The sequence below is a fragment of the Dama dama genome, chromosome X (genome assembly GCF_033118175.1).
Source record: "Dama dama isolate Ldn47 chromosome X, ASM3311817v1, whole genome shotgun sequence".
NCBI classification, from domain to species: domain Eukaryota; kingdom Metazoa; phylum Chordata; class Mammalia; order Artiodactyla; family Cervidae; genus Dama; species Dama dama.
In genome coordinates, this window is record NC_083714.1 from 50,961,397 (window position 1) to 50,978,404 (window position 17,008).

A 17,008-nucleotide genomic window follows, 5' to 3' on the forward strand; every position below is an offset into this window, starting at 1 on the left:
TTGAACTATCTGCTATGCAGTTCCAGTCACAAGTCCCTCTGAAATTGCTGTGTGGGGAAGCTAGTTGAAGGGAGTTGACCTCCTTCCACTCCCCCAGGTTATCCCAGCTTCATCCCTTATGCCATTAGTGCACGGGAAAGCCCCACACTTGGAGCTGTGAGCCTGACCTCTAACTCCACGTGCAGACATGCACTGAGTTAGACTTCAGCAGTGCAGTGCTCTAGCTTTTTAGCCATCATAAGGAAACATGAGAAACATCTTTGTATCTCTTGTAAAAAACTGGTACTGAAAAAGAGACCTGTTTTATTTTTCAAAGGTTCTTGTTACCAAACCAAACCAAACCAGTGAGAGGAATCCCTTTTCACTAGCAAATATGAGTCTCATTTAATGAATTAGGATGTGCTTCCTGCCATCAGACAAAGAGAATTCTATATGCTATGAGAATTTCCTGTTGGCCTTTAGCTACCAAGCAGCTCAATCTGATATTCAATCACAGTAACCAAATTAGCTTAACTTTTGCTTTCCTACTTATGTACCTTTGACTCCAAGCCATTGCAAATCCTTTATTTTGATATAGACAGGGTATGAATTATTATTTGATTCTGTTCAATTTAGCAGCATTTTGCTGAGGACCTCATATGCACCAGACATGGTGCTAAGTGTTGAGGGTATGAGGAATAAAAGGTGGTCTCTAGTCTTGATGAAAAGCTCATAGTTTTGTGCTGGGAGAGAAATCACAACTATAGTAGACCTGGAACAGTAGGAGGTGGATTTTCTATTTTATTCAGAGAACTTTCAGTTTTCTTCTAATTTTAGTCATGTACACAACAGTTTTAGACATTGGCCAGCTGAGAAATTCTCCTAATTTCAATCATATTTTAAAACCTGGAGATGGAAAAAAAAAGTTCTAAGCATGCATCAGAAACCCAGGTCAGTATAACAATAAACTGAAGAGATGTTAGAACCTAATCAGGATCTCTCCACTGAAGATAAAATGAACATGTCCCTTTTATTTACTGCTAAAATAGGAACAGGGATGTGACTAGCTTACTGGCAAACCAGTGGGCCTTGAGATTCTTGAGTCCTGATGATGTTGGCCTAGAGAGAATGAATGTCTTCTTAGAACTTTGAGATACTGTGGCATTCTCTGTGACATCAGGGGGCAAAGTTTTTATTCCAGTACAACTGTCTTTCAAGGAAAGTTCAATGAACTTTCAATGAGAGGTCAATGACTGAACTTCCTGGTAGCTAAGACCAAAAGGTAAAGGTTACAGAATTCTCTTTGCCTAATGTAGGAAGCTTATCTTAATTCATTAAAGGAAACAGTAAAAATGGAAGCATTTAAAATGAGGAATAAAATTGTCTTGTTTCCCCTTGTTGGGTCAGATCTTTGAAGATAGCAGGTATTAATATTTTTTAGGCAGTCATCTGATATAAGAGGTTAACTATTTCAGGGACCAGAACAACCCTGCAAGTTTAAAAACTTGCATCAGATTCTACTGGGCCTTCACAATGATGAAATCTCTTTGTTCTGAATTTAGGGATTGAGTAGAGAGTCTGGATTTGGCTACTGCCTAGCTGGTTCGTTGTGCAACTCCATTGAAGGAGAACACTGTATACAATGTGTTTATTCCTGCCTAAGCTGCAAAATAATTTCTGCCTGTAAAATTGACAAACCTAGGGACTTTCAGGGAATAAAAGTGATTTATCCCTTTGTTTATTAAATTATGACTTTCAAATGCACTTCTGAAAATGGAGCGATTATTCAGGTAAAGATTATTTGGAACTGTAATTGTTTAATCACTTCTTCAACACCAAGGTTGCATGTGATGCAATATAAGATGTTCTTGAGGATAAGAAAACTGAAACTGACATGTATTTATTTGATTTCTAAAATTTCCCACCAGAGCCCTCAGTATACATTTTGCATACTTTTCCTTAGTCTTTGAAATCATATTTCTCTACATGCCCTCATTTCTTTGAAAGTGTCCTATATGATTTACCACGTGATCTGTGTTGAATACTATATACAATCTGTGGCGATTATGCTAACAATGAGGCCAAGGTTCTCAGCTTGATTCCCTCTCTGGTTGCTCTTTCTCATTATCCTTTGCTGGCTTCTCCTCTTCTCCTAAGCCTGGTGATGGTGGCTCAGATAGTAAAGAATCTGCCTGCAATGCAGGAGACCCAGGCTCAATCTCTGGGTCGGGAAGATTCCCTGGAGAAGGGAATGGTCTTCTCCTAGTCTCTTAGAGGTTGATGTTCCACAGGCTCCCTCCTGAGCCTGATCTTCTCGTTCCTCATTTCCTTTCCCTGGGTGATTTCATTCATTTCCAGCTCTTCACCCTCTATTTATTCACACACTCTCCCATCTTCACTTACAGATAATAGCACTAGGCCATACATCTGAGGTTTAGCCTGAGATGTCAGGTGTGAATAGACACACTCCTGGGCTCCACACCAGCTGTTAAGGGCATTTAAGCAACCTTGTATGTTAAACATCAATCTCCAGTGGTGGTTGTACTAATGGGGAGGTGGTCACCCCCTTCTGTGCATGGAGAACATGCATCTGACCCTTGGGAAAAGGAAGCTACCAGGGTGGGCGTCTTCCCCATGCACTGGCCCTACTGCCAGATGGCTCCATGGATGCAAGTAGCTTTCCTTCATCGCAATGGTAGTGCAGCCTAGGCACAAAGAAGCCCTTTGCCTTTCTGACTTCAGCAGCTGGTTTTGATAACACCTTTGGCAGGCAAAGAGAATATTAAAAAGTCATGTTCAAAGATGAAGAGCCAAACTTTTGACAGTCATTTCTAAATATGTGGCTTTCTACCACTTTTTAGCTATGAAAGCTATTCTTTTCTGTTACAAAAGCTCATGGAAATCTTAATTATTTAAAAAAACAATCACAACCATTTTGATAGGTGTTGTTGTCCATAGAATGATGTAGTTGCCAGCCTCACTTTAAAATTTAACTTTGTTTTAATTTAAACAACAGCTTAAATTCTTGAATAAATTTTTCTAAACCTTTGAAAAGACACAGGCAAGCTTGAGTCACTGTTGACGAACAATTGCACCATTTCAAAGTAAACGAGTATGAATCACCAATATGTAAACATAGTTGTCCCCAGAATATGTAGGCAGACACCAGTAATTTACACACTCTTTGATTAAAAGGAATTGAATTCGCTTTAGTCATAAGTTAGCTCAATTTGTTATTGTTTAAGCCCATGCCTTTTCTAAACTGAACACAGTCATGATAGCACAGTTTAATTGACTTCCTTATCCAACGGACTAAGAGTTTTTCATGGTATAACATAGCACAGAGGGCTACGTTATATGTCAAGAACAAATATAAATTGAACATTCTATTATAATTCCAATGATCAGTAAGTGGAAGTTGTTAAAGTGTAGCATGTAGCAGTTCAACTCATTGAACCTAAAATAAGTTATTTTGCTAATAAAATTCATAAGCAACGTAATTTAAAACTCTCCCCCACCCCATGAGCATATTTAAGAACAGGCCAGGGAGTATATAGACATTCATTGCACAGTTCATTCCAAGAGGCTCTTTCAATAGTGCTATTGATTTTTTTTTCTTACATAGCACATGAAAAGTATGAAATTATATGGCAGCATGAGAATTTTAAAGAACCCTATATGCTAGTCTACTTAGGACATCTGTTTGAAACATTAATAGTAGGAAACACAAACCTATTCATTCTCTCTCCTCCCACCCCCATCTTTTTGTTATTTTAGACAAACAAAGGTGATGCACTTGCGAACCGAGTCCAGAACACGCTGGGAAACTATGATGAAATGAAGGATTTGCTAACTAACCATTCTAATCAGAATCATCTAGTGGGAATCCCAAAGAATTCCATGCCCCAGACTCCCACCAACAAAAATGAACCCAGCTTTTTTCCAGAACAAAAGCACCGGATGGTCCCAGTGCACCAGCAGGATAACACTCACTCCTCAGCGCCAATGCCTCCACCTTCTGTCGTGATACTGAATTCAACTCTAATACACAGCAACCGAAAGTCAAAGCCTGACTGGTCACGAGATAGTCAGAACACTAGCATTGTAGCAGCCAGCCAAGTCACTAGTCAGCCCAACAAGATGCAGCCACCGACCCCAGACCAGCCCCCAGCCAGACTGGAAGACTTCTTTGTCTACCCAGCTGAACAGCCTCAAGTTGGAGCAGTTGAAGAATCAAACCCACTGGCAAAGGAAGACAATACTCTCAAGTCCAGTGGAGGGGATACTTTCAAAGAAATCTATCAGTCCAACTCACCAGAAGCACCGGAATTTACAGTGCAAGCGCCTGGATCTCCCCTAGTTGCCTCGTCTCTATTAGCTCCCAGCAGTGGCCTTTCAGTTCAAAACTTCCCACCAGGGCTTTACTGCAAAACAAGCATGGGCCAGCAAAAACCAACCGCCTATGTCCGACCCATGGATGGTCAGGACCAGGCCCCGGACATCTCTCCCACACTGAAACCTTCAATTGAATTTGACAACAGCTTTGGGAATCTGTCATTTGGATCACTCTTGGATGGCAAGCCCAGTGCACCCAGTTCAAAGACTAAACAGCCAAAGTTCACAATTCTTCAAACAAGTGAAGTAAGTAATTTTTAAAGTTTTATTTTGTTTCATTTCTTCTTATTTATTTATTTTTTAGTTCATTGCTCTAATGTCTATAATCAAGGCTTCCCAAGCAGCTCTTATTTACCCTTCTAGAGCTGTAGATGAGACTCTTCAAGGTCAGAGTCTTGATCTTCTGTCGCTTGTGACTTGACTGATTTCCACTCTGCTAATACAGTAAATCTCCATAATTTGGAATGATAAAAGACAGGGTCTGTCAGAGTGAATGAAAAGTTGGAGTTATAAAATAGTTTCAGAGACAGTATTTGTAGTAATATTGCGTATAAATGAATCACATTAGAGATTTTTATTGGTCTTAAGAAGGATGAGATACATGAAAAGATAGTGGGTCACCCTAGGCCTTCACTAACAGATAGCATATCAGAAACACAAAATGCAGAAGTTCCTTAAGGTACAAGGTTGTACAAGTGTGATTTGCTGGAACCAGAAGTGGAAGGTATTCTTTAAGAACTGTAGTTTCTTGAGCACTTGCAGGGCTGTTCCCTGGCAAGACCTTAATATTAACTTCCGTATCCCTCAGTCTTACCTTCTGCATCACCTTCTCCAGGTGCCTACCTAACCCTCTTGTATTGCCTTGATCCCTTCTGTCAAAACCAAAAGCATGATCCTCAGCCAAAATCCCACTGGGTTTAGAATGACTAACCATTTTACCTATCTCAGGAAGCATTACCTTATAAAAGAGAAGTCCAGTGGGACCAAAATCTTTCCCAGTGGAATGAATCACTAGTGATTGGATCCCAGGTCTTATGGCCCCTGGGTGGGGGGCAGAGATTGGGTGCCCCTCAGAGGCCACCATGTAAGCAGCTATCTACTACACCTCAAGCACTTGACTGAAAGAAACCTCTGCTTTTACTGGTGACGAAAGGCTTGAAAAGACACAGAGGAAGAAAGTAGGTTGAAATTATCACTCGCTAGGAGTCACAGTCTGTCTGATTTGTTACAGAGTCCAAGTTGGTGGTGTCTGAATTAGAGAAGTCTGACCCTATGTGCCCTCCAGCTCTTCTTCCTTTATTCATGCTCAGCAGATGCTCTGATTGCATGGGATGATGAGAACCTAAGGGGAGGGAGGACTGGGGCTGTTGGCTGTATTTTCTGGATGCATGTTTAGAGTATTGTTTCATTTCTCAGACAGTTCTGCTATTTGTATCATCATCCCTCATCAGTTCAGTTAGTTCAGTTCAGTCACTCAGTCATGTCTGACTCTTTGCAACCCCATGGACTGCAGTATGCCAGGCCTCCCTGTCCATCACCAAGTCCCAGAGTTCACCCAAACTCATGTCCATTGAGTTGATGATACCATCCAACCATTTCATCCTCTTTTGTCCCCTTCTCCTCCCGCCTTCAATCTTTCCCAGCATCAGGGTCTTTTCAAATGAGTCAGCTTTTCGCATCAGGTGACCAAAGTATTGGAGTTTCAACTTCATCATCAGTCTTTCCAATGAATATTCAGGACTGATTTCCTTTAGGATGGACTGGTTGGATCTCCTTGCAGTCCAAGGGACTCTCAAGAGTCTTCTCCAACATCACAGTTATAAAAGCATCAATTATTCGGCACTCAGCTTTTTTTATAGTCCAACTCTCACATCCATACATGGCTACTGGAAAAACCATAGCCTTGACTAGATGGACCTTTGTTGGCAAAGTAATGTCTCTGCTTTTTAATATGCTGTCTAGGTTGGTCATAACTTTCCTTCCAAGGATTAAGCGTCTTTTAATTTCGTGGCTGCAGTCCCCATCTGTAGTGATTTTGGAGCCCCAAAATATAAAGTCTGCCACTGTTTCCCCATCTATTTGCCATGAAGTGATGGGACCGGATGCCATGATCTTAGATTTCTGAATGTTGAGCTTTAAGCCAACTTTTTCCACTCTCCTCTTTCACTTTCATCAATAGGCTCTTTAGTTCTTCTTCACTTTCTGCCATATGAGTGGTGTCATCTGCGTATCTGAGGTTATTGATATTTCTTCTGGCAATCTTGATTCCAGCTTGTGCTTCATCCAACCCAGCATTTCTCATGATGTACTCTGCATGTAAGTTAAATAAGCAGGGTGACAATATACAGCCTTGACATACTCCTTTTCCTATTTGGAACCAGTCTGTTGTTCCATGTCCAGTTCTAACTGTTGCTTCCTGACTTGCATACAGATTTCTCAAGAGACAGGCCAGGTGGTCTGATATTCCCATCTTTCAGAATTTTCCACAGCTTATTGTGATCCACACAGTCAAAGGCTTTAGCACAGTCAATAAAGCAGAAATAGATGTTTTTTTGGAACTCTCTTGCTTTTTCCTCCAGCAATTTGATCTCTGGTTCCTCTGCCTTTTCTAAAACCAGCTTAAACATGTGGAAGTTCATGGTTTATGTATTGCTGAAGCCTGGCTTGGAGAGTTTTGAGCATTACTTTACTAGCATGTGAGATAAGTGCAATTGTGCAGTAGTTTGAAGATTTTTTGGCATTGCCTTTCTTAGGGATTGGAATGAAACCTGACCTTTCCCAGTCCTGTGGCCACTGCAGAGTTTTCCAAATTTGCTGGCTTATTGAGTACAGCACTTTCACAGCATGATCTTTCAGGATTTGAAATAGCTCAACTGGAATTCCATCACCTCCACCAGCTTTGTTCGTAGTGATGCTTTCTAAGGCCCACTTGACTTCACATTCCAGAATGTCTGGCTCTAGGTGAGTGATCATACCACCTTGATTATCTGGGTTGTGAAGATCTTTTTTGTTCAGTTCTTCTGTTTATTCTTGCCACCTCTTCTTAATATCCTCTGCTTCTGTTAGGTCCATACCATTTCTATCCTTTATTGAGCCCATCTTTGCATGAAATATTCCCTTGGTATCTCTAATTTTCTTGAAGAGATCTCTAGTCTTAGCCATTCTATTGTTTTCCTCTATTTCTTTGCACTGATCACTGAGGAAGGCTTTCTCATCCCTCATCACGTCTTGTCAAGTATCTCTCCAGTCTGTCACCTCTTCACCCTCAACGCCTTCCAAGCCCCCATGAGCATCTCTTGCCTAGGCCACCTCCTGTCTGGTGTCCCTCCCTCTAGTCCCACCTCTCTTTCAAACCATCCTCCATTCAGGCTGATCTGATGGGCAGATCTGACCATGTCACTCCCTCCCTTGGAGTCTTCCATGCCTTCTCATGGTTTCCAGGAAAAAGTCCAATTTCTTAGTCCCACATTCAGTGCTCTTCACTTTGTGATTTCATACTCCGTACCCGACCTCATATCTCACCACTTCGTCATATGAAGATGAGATCTCAGCCATGCGGATTGACCTGTGGCTCCCCATCATGGCATGCTTTGTCACACTTCTTTGCTTTTGTGCCTGCTCTCTACTCAGCCTAGACTGTCTCTCCCTCTGCTCCTCAATCTTTCCAGTGAAGTCTTGTTTCTCCTTCAAGTGTACTCGGTCATCACTCTCTCCATAAACACTTCACTGATGCCACCAGACTTAAGGACAAGCTCCTTTCTCTGGGCTCACCCAAGCAACTTCTATATACTTTGGCCCTTCTCTCGTTGTATTGTAGTTATTCATTTATGTGTCTGTCTCTTCTATTAGACTGTGGGCTCCCTGAGGACAAGGAATGTCTCATTTCTTTTCTGTATCCCAAGTGCCTAGCAAACGCCTAGCACATAGTACATACTCAGTAAATGTTTGTTGAATGAATGAACTTCAAAAATGATTACTTGATTACATTTTATAAACCACAATGTTAATCAAATAATGCAAACAAAGGTAAACTATCGCTAGAAAATTCATCCTCAGATATATTAACCTTAGTTTCACCCAGTCTACCTGTGCCTTACTTTGCTCTTGTCCTGCATGGTCATTTGGAAATCCTAATCCTCATTTTCCCTGGATGACTTAATACATGGGTGTGATACTTAAAAGGCAGAAAGAAACCTACTTTGAAAGAAGGGGCATCTAATGGGAGGCTGGGCCATCATTCTTGCCCCTTCTCTTGTCCTGGTATCTGCTGCTGTTCCCTCTTTACATGACAGTTTCATGACTAAGGACTAGTTTGGAAATAAGAGCACTGGCCCATCAAGAGATCTGGCAGCATGTATCGACACCTCATTGACAGAACGAAAGGTCACAGAACCAGTGAGATCCACTCCAGTGTAATCTTCTCTCTTACACATTCACAACACAGTTATCCCAGATATGGAAGAAACTTGGTGCTTTCGCTCAGTGCTCAGGTACACCAACTAAATGTACCTTTCCAAAGAGAGTCTGAGCTGTCATCAGCTCTAGAGATGATGACCCAGGAGCAGCCTGTGTGCATACAGCATTTGGTGATGGTACAAACAGACTATGATAGAGACTTGCCTGAAAAATGTGTCAGGTGCAATGAAGTCATGATAAGAGATCAGTGAAGAAAGTACTTATAAAATATGGGTCTCAAGGAAGGACTTGAGGGAGGGCTAGATAAAAATTTGGGCCCCTAAGGTTAGGAGAATATACAGGCCTTAAGGGCAACATGGAAACCAAAAATAGGCAGAAAGAGAATGAGAAGTTAGCTAACCTAAGAGACAATTTAGAAGAGTGTAGATTAAAACATGGGCAGCAATAGAGACAGGGTGGGGCCTTATGGAGCTTTGAACCTAATGGAATTGATGTGGCTAAAACTCTGACCAAGTCTGGAAATTCATCCTATTAAATCTTGATGCACTTTTCAAAAGCACTTACCATTAGAATTCAGCCCCAATCCCTGGCGCCAAGAGATCTAAGCGTGAGGTTCTGAGTCTCTAGTCAAAGTAGCCATCTTCGATGACTTGTAGCATTATTTTGAATTATTACTGAAAGAGCTTGTCCATAGAGAGGTTATGAGATTTCTTTGAGTTTTCCGAGCTCTTTCCCTGGCTCGAGACATAGGAGGCTGATGTGTGTTTGTGAAGTGCATTTGGGTGGAGTAAAGGGTTGAATCATCAGGAAAAAGAGACATTCTAAGATATACAAATAAGCAGATATGATGATATTAGTGTGTTGAGAGACCAGAAACAATTACTGGAATTAAATGTACATGTGTGTGTGCTCATATTTTTTGCTCTATCTATGCTTATGTACATAATGGGGACACTTTAGTTCCCATCCTTGAAAGTTTCCTTCCTTCTTATAATTTCTGTATTGATAATAAGGATATTAATAAATACTAATAAAATCCAACCAACTTTATTGCCAAAGGTCAGCATTTCAATTGAATCATGCTTTTTAAAGAAATGACATATTTAAAAACAATCTATTATCATTCCAGGCAACCAGAAGAAAAATAAAATAACTGTTCTGCAGTTGCACTTAGAAGAATTTTTGGGGAACTGCATCTGAAAATAGTAAAAGACCTATTTATATCAAGTGGGAACTGAGGGTTGCTCGCAGGTGGTGTTTTATTAGGAAATGAATTTGCTAATAAATGCAACGTTATACCTGGTTTCATTACAGATGTTTTGCTTGTTTTTTCATTAGGATTAAAACATTTTTCTGGTGTAGATAGTTTTGCGTTTTTGGTACAATGTGTTATTAGTGTCTTTTGGGAAGTAAATAATTCCAAGCAAATGGAAGGATCAATGACATATTAAGCATTTTCATCCTAGCTCAATAGGCTTTCAGAAGTACAGTAAGAATGTGTAGAGTGTCATCACCATAAAGGATCATTTGCCCTCTAAGGTACTCTTGGCTGTGACCTAAATCTATCTGAGGCTCCAATTGCCTCCAAATTAGGAGCCTTTAGAAAAGTTCAATGAAACTGATATGAATAATAGGATTTGGCTTTAGCTTATTATAGTGGCTAGCTTTGTCAACCAGCTGAAAAGTTATTGCTCACAGTTGTGACTGTGCTTGCCTTGTTTTATATCAGATGCAGTGAACACTGGGGTGTAATTAGCTTTATTTCTTATAAGTGAATAGGAAGCTCAGGCCCCTTGTGTGAGAACTATAGAGAATGCTGGGAACTTACCATTCGTGTACTGGTTGCATCCAAGCAGCTACACAGAAACCATTGAGGCAGATCCTTCAAAAAATGGAAGGCCATTCATCTGCTGTGTGCAAGCCATGCTAAGCATTTCTTTACTTGATATACATTGCGAATTTATTTCTTTGTCTGTTCTTATGGAAATAAGATAGTATTCAGTCTAAGACTGTAACTGGTGTAATTCCCACCTCATTGGTAATAAATGGAGACACCTTGGAAAGGCCTCACATATCAAGGGTGCCAGCAGAGACCTTGACCTTCAGATTTATTCCATTGAAGTATAGGAACCAGAAAGCTTTGTATATTCTCTGCCAGTCCATTATCTAGTGGTTGCTTTTTCTTTATGCTTTGGACTAACTCTTCCAATTGCTTGATCTCATTGGGATTAAAATTCCTTTTCTTTACCACACACACCTCTTTATCTGCCGCCCCCCTCAACTTTAGTGTCCCCCTAAGCTGAATGAAGTGGCCTTCACTGAGCATCTGAAAAGAATAGTCAATAATGGAAGTAGGACTTGGAGCCTCACATTCTTTGTGATGAAGAGGTCAGAGCTGCTAGGAGAGGATTTAATTAAGATTGTCATATTTCAGTGATTCAAAAAGGTGTTTTGGGGAGGGGTGGCTGAAACCCTCCTCACAATCATAAAGCTGTCTCACCAGAAAGTGATGCATAGAAGTAACCCTGGAAGGTTGGAATTTAAAAAGATGGTAACGATAACCCTATATGCAAAACAGAAAAAGAGACACAGATGTACAGAACAGACTTTTAGACTCTGTGGGAGAAGGCGAGGGTGGGATGTTCTGAGAGAACAGCATTGAAACAAGTATACTATCAAGAGTGAAACAGATCACCAGCCCAGGTTGGATGCACGAGACAAGTGCTCAGGGCTGGTGCGCTAGAATGCAAGATAGAGGTTTTAGTTTAATTTTTTATTTTATATTGGAGTATAGTTGATTTATAATGTTGTGTTAGTTTCAGGTGTACAGCCTGAAAAAAGTGATTCAGTTATATATATATATATACCTCTATTCTTTTACAGATTCTTTCCCCTTATATTCCTATTACAGAATATTGCTATACAGTATTACAGAATATTGTTATACAGTAAGTCCTTGTTGATTATCATTTTTTTAAATATATGGTAGTGTCTATATGTGGAGAAGGCAATGGCAACCCACTCCAGTACTCTTGCCTGGAAAATCCCGTGGACGGAGGAGCCTGGTAGGCTGCCGTCTATGGGGTCGCACAGAGTCAGACACAACTGAAGCGACTTACCAGCAGCAGCAGCAGTGTCTATATGGTAATACCAAGATCCTAAGTTTTCCTTACTCTCCTTTCCCCTTTGGTAACCATAAATGTTTTCAAAGTCTGTGAGTCTGTTTCTTTTTAGTGATGTCAGACAGAAAGACAAATGTTATATGATGTCACTTACATGCGGAATCTAAAAAAAAGATACAAATTTACAAAGCAAGATAGATTTTGAACTTGACCTTGAATACTGGGTGGAATCACAATAGGTGAAGAGGAATCTGGAGGGCAAATCAGTTCACATGTATGCAAATGAGTGATGGGTGGAGAGTCTTGCAGGTAAAATAAAAGACAAGAACATGTGAGGTATATTCTGATGATAAACTGCTGTGTCTGCAACTGCGGGTTTGGACCAGAGTGTGACAGAGCTCAAAAAGCCAGAGTTGGTAGTGTCTTGAATGCCTGGGCAATGTGGCATCCAGACTATGATTCTGGACTTGAAGCTCCATTATCCCAGTGGCTTCATGGGGGCTAACCTAGGAACTCTCAGGCCAGTCACTGTCACCGACTCGAGCAGTAATTTCTGAGCTACTGTGTTCTCCATTCCATTACCCGAAAGCACATCACATTTCTTGCTCTGTTGGCGTCAGTTTCCTCATGTACTTTCTGGAGTCTCTAAAGTCGTGCTGAAATGTTGGTTTAAACCACTCTTCTTCCTTGTCCTCTGTTAGCCCCTCTCCCTTCATTCTCTCTAGCCAAACTCAGGAAGAGAGCTCAACTTTGGCTTCCTATAGATTATGTAAATACCTGACTCTCTCTTTCTTTCCTTCTCATTTCCTCAAGTCCTCTTCTTTATATATATATATATAAAGAAACCTCACAGATGAGCTAATCTAAATATATATAAAGCTAAATATATATATATATATATATATAATCTAAACATATATAAATATATATAAGTCCTGTTCTTTATATATGTAATATAACATATAAATACATATATAATATAACATATAACTATATATATGTATTTCTTTTCTAAAGCTGTATGTGACTCCACCATCAGCATCCCAGAACCAAGTCAGCTATTTCAACATGCCAATTTTTTAAAATTAATTTCAATGATTTGGTTCAATGCAATGATCTTGGAGTTCTGTGCTTGTAAATTCCTTATCACTCTGAACATTTTTTTTTTCAGTTGGAAAGATTGATTTATTCTTAATCTGAAAAACGACCCTTTAATTTTTATACTATGCCAATTTAAATCATCACTAATAATGATACATTGTTAAAACATCACGATTTATTAGTAATTTTATTAATTCTTTGTGAGCTAACTGGAAGTAAGTCTTATGTGGGTGAATGTATGGTGTATTACGAAGTATATTTTGAATAAAGTCTGCTGAGTTGTGGTTCCACTTCTAGTCTGGACTTGCTTGGTGAACTTGAGTGGTTTGACCAGTGTAGGCCTCTTGTTATTGGGGGTGTTTAGATTAGCTCATCTGTGAAGTTTCTTCTAGCCGTACATCTCTTAGGATGTGCTTCCCCTTTGTGGTTAAGGTGAAGGCCACCTTATTTGTAAATTCCTTCAGCCATTGCCTCCCTCCCGCCTACCCTCTAAGAGCATGTGCCTCAGAATCACATGGAGGGTGTGAGGCCTGCCTGCCTGCCGCTCACTACCACCCTTCAGAACACTTGGGAGATTTTGAAGACTATGCCAGTACAGGCAAACAAGAATTGGATCTTCTTTTGCGGTTGGAAGCCAATTCCTCCTGGATTATTAGTATATTTCAACTCATTTTTTTTTAAAGAAAAAAAATAATAAAACAACTATAGGCTGCATTTCACTGGAAAACACCAAGCTGTGAACTCAGGAAATAGCCTCCTAATCCTTTTGTCACCACCCACTAACATAATGAAAGATGGAGAACTTCTATTTTCACATTACTTCTAGGAAAATATTTTGACAGATTCAGTATGCAGTAAAGTGATAAGCTTTTGTTCCGTGTGTTCCAAATCACCCTGTTATCACCGGATATATCGATTAGCTTAGTACATTCTGAGTCAGTCATAAAAAACAGACTGCTCACATTCTGTGTTCAAGAATAAGAAAAATTGACAGGTAGATAACCATATTGATCCATGCCAAATAGTGAATGTGAAGGGTTTTAGAGAGGAGTTATAAAAGTCTTTATGGCTATTGTAAGTCTCTTAAGCATTTTTTAATTGACATGAAAGCAAATGATCTTTAATTAACTATCTTTTAAAAAAGTGCTATGCTTTGATTACTGAATAGAGTTTATAATATAGGTGACAATAACAAAAATCCATTGCCTTTTATACCTAGAGTTTACAATTGTTTTCATATAATTTTTTCTAGCTTTATTGAGGTATACTTGACAACTAATTGTACATGTTTATGGTGTACAGCTTGATGTTTTGATATACAGAAACAATGTAAAATAACCTCTACAATAATGCTAATGAACATATCCATCACCTCACACAGCTACCATTTTGTGTGTGTGTGCGTGCGGTGAGAATACTTAAGATCTACCCTCTTGGCAAATTTCAAGTGTACAATACGGTATTATTAACTAGAGCCACCATGCTGTATGTTGTGTCTAGAATTTATTCATCCAGCATCACTGAAACTTTGTACCCCTTTACCAATATCTCCCCATTTCCCCAAACCCCAGTCATCCTACTTTGACTGGATTCTCACAGAGCCTGGGATTATCATCATTCTCTTTTCACAAGGGCAGACATGTAGACTCAGAGAGACTAAGGATTACTAACCTAAAATCACTCAGTCAGCAAATGGCAATGCTGGGACAAGAACCCAGGTCACTAGTGCCATCTCCATGTTGCTATTTGGTGTCAGGTGTGCTACTTTATATGTATGGATTAATTTTCTAAAATTAGCTTCTCTAATAGCACATGAGGGGCAAGAGAATAATGAGCTGAATCCAGCTTAGGTTGAAATTCCCCTGATGGGTTCATATTTCAAAAGTCAGGGGCCAAACCTTCCAACAGAGCAATTTTCCCTATGGTAGTACAGGTTACACTCATGTGTTTTTGATTTACAAATATGGTGAGAAGTAGTGTTTTTGCAATATTCCTCAATGAGTAACATATGACACAACTTGTTAGAGGACCTTTTCTTGGTTCATAAAGCTTTGGTTTTTGTCTGTTTGGTAGGATGATTTTAGCAGAATGCTCAGACAACAGAGCTAAAATCTGGATTTCTGCAGCTGAAACAACTATATTCTAGATAAACCTTAGATGTGAATGAAGGGTCAATTAAAAGTGGGCATGTAAATAATTGTTATAGAAGGAACAAATGTATCTCAAATGTTTGAGCCCCACCCTGAGTACAGTAATGGGAAAAACTTACAGATCATTGAATTCCAAGAGTAGTCAGCAAGGAACAGGAAGGCTCCCTCACTTTTATCTACATGCTGAATGGGTAAGTCTCCCTGCACCTTAGTAAAAGAGGACAGGAAATCCATATACTGCCTACTCAGAAAATCACTGATAATCCGTGAACTAAATAGTTGTGGAAGGTCTTTGAAATTTTTACCATATTCTAGAAATGGGAGATATATTGGGCTGGCGAAAAAGTTTATTCAGGATTTTCCAGAGGATGTTAGAAAAATGCAAATGAAATTTTTAGCCAACACAATATTAGTTTTCCATATGTGGTGTAACAAAAGTATCATAAATTGGGCAGGTTAAAACACCAGAAGTTATCCTTTCACAGTTATGGAGGCTAGAAATCCAAAAAGATATTGGCAGGGTTGAGCACTCTCCAAAGGTTCTAGAACAGGATCCTTCCTAGCCTCTTCCAGTTTCTGGTGGCCCCAGGCATTCCTTGGCTTGTAGCTGCATCATTCCACTCTCCGCCTTTGTCTCCACATGGCCTTCTTCTCAGTATGTCTCTCTGTGCCCTCTCCTTTTCTTATAAGGGCAGCAGTAATTGGCTGTAGGGCCCACTCTGTATCCAAGATGACTTCATGTCTAGATCCTTAACTAATTACATCTGCAGAGCCCATATTTCCAAATAGTGTTACAGTCTGAAGTTCTAGGTAGACATGAGTTGTAGGGGGCCTTCAGTCAACCCACTATGAGAACTGTAATCCTCCACATTTCCTAAACTGAAGATGGAGGGGGGCCAGCAGAGTTCACTATGAAAAACCTTAGCCGGTCCATAAGAGGGAGGTGGGCTTCCACACCTCACAACTAAAATCGGGTTTAGTCCTCAAAGGTTCTGAGCCAGATTCTCTTTAAGCTCTTAAATTTGACTGTGGATAAACTGTTAAATCCAGTTGTGGAGAAGTGATTTTTAAAAATCTTTTAGAATAGTAGCTATAATGTTTCTTTCTAATTAAGTAATAGAGAAAGAAAAAAAATTATCAATACAGTTGCCTTGATTATGAACTTGAGCTTAGGTGGACAGTTATTTTCCATGAAGTAAATATTTTCAGTCATGTAGGCCATACAGTCTGAGGCAGATCCTCAACTGTGTCACTGTGGCATGAGAACAGACATAGACAATACGTCAGTGAAAGGGCAAGGCTATATGCCAATAAAATTTTATATGTGAATACCAAAACTCAAATATCCTCTATTTTCATGTGTCACAAAATATCCTTTTGATTTCCTTCAACCATCTTGCAGTGTAGAAACCATTCTTAGCCTGTGAGCCATACAAAAAACACAGGTGGTTGGCTGCATTTGACTTGCAATGCAGTGTGCTGACTTCTGGCCTAGATCAAGACAAAGCTTCAGACAAAAAACATTGGCTTGCTCTACTTGTCATCAGTAGGAAGATGGCTTTGAGTAGAGAGGAAAGGAAGGTCAGTTGTGCAACTTGCAGAATCCTAGAGTCAAGAGAGGTGTGTTGATAGTGGAGGTAGGACCTGCCAGTGAAAGAGAGGCTCCCTCAGGCTTATAAGCAGATGGAGAAGAAGGCTTGATACCCAGGATTATAAATAGTCTTCACACCACAAATCACATCTCTGTTCAATGGGATTCTCTTTACTTATTGACTCATGGGATGAAGGGCATTTGATCTTTTACTTTCTTAGAATTGGAATGGCTCAACTCCTAGGGCAGGGGAC

The 17,008-nt window shown here is 39.9% G+C and overlaps 1 protein-coding gene across 8 annotated transcripts in view; it reads left to right on the plus strand.

Annotated features, from left to right (window-relative positions):
• Positions 1-17,008, plus strand: part of AFF2 (ALF transcription elongation factor 2) — a 538,050-nt gene that overhangs the window by 179,424 nt on the left and 341,618 nt on the right. For all 8 annotated transcript variants that reach the window (XM_061135862.1, XM_061135864.1, XM_061135865.1 and 5 more), the window contains one exon: positions 3,757-4,620. In XM_061135862.1, coding sequence (XP_060991845.1) covers positions 3,757-4,620 — 864 coding nt within the window. The remainder of the gene's footprint in view (positions 1-3,756; positions 4,621-17,008) is intronic.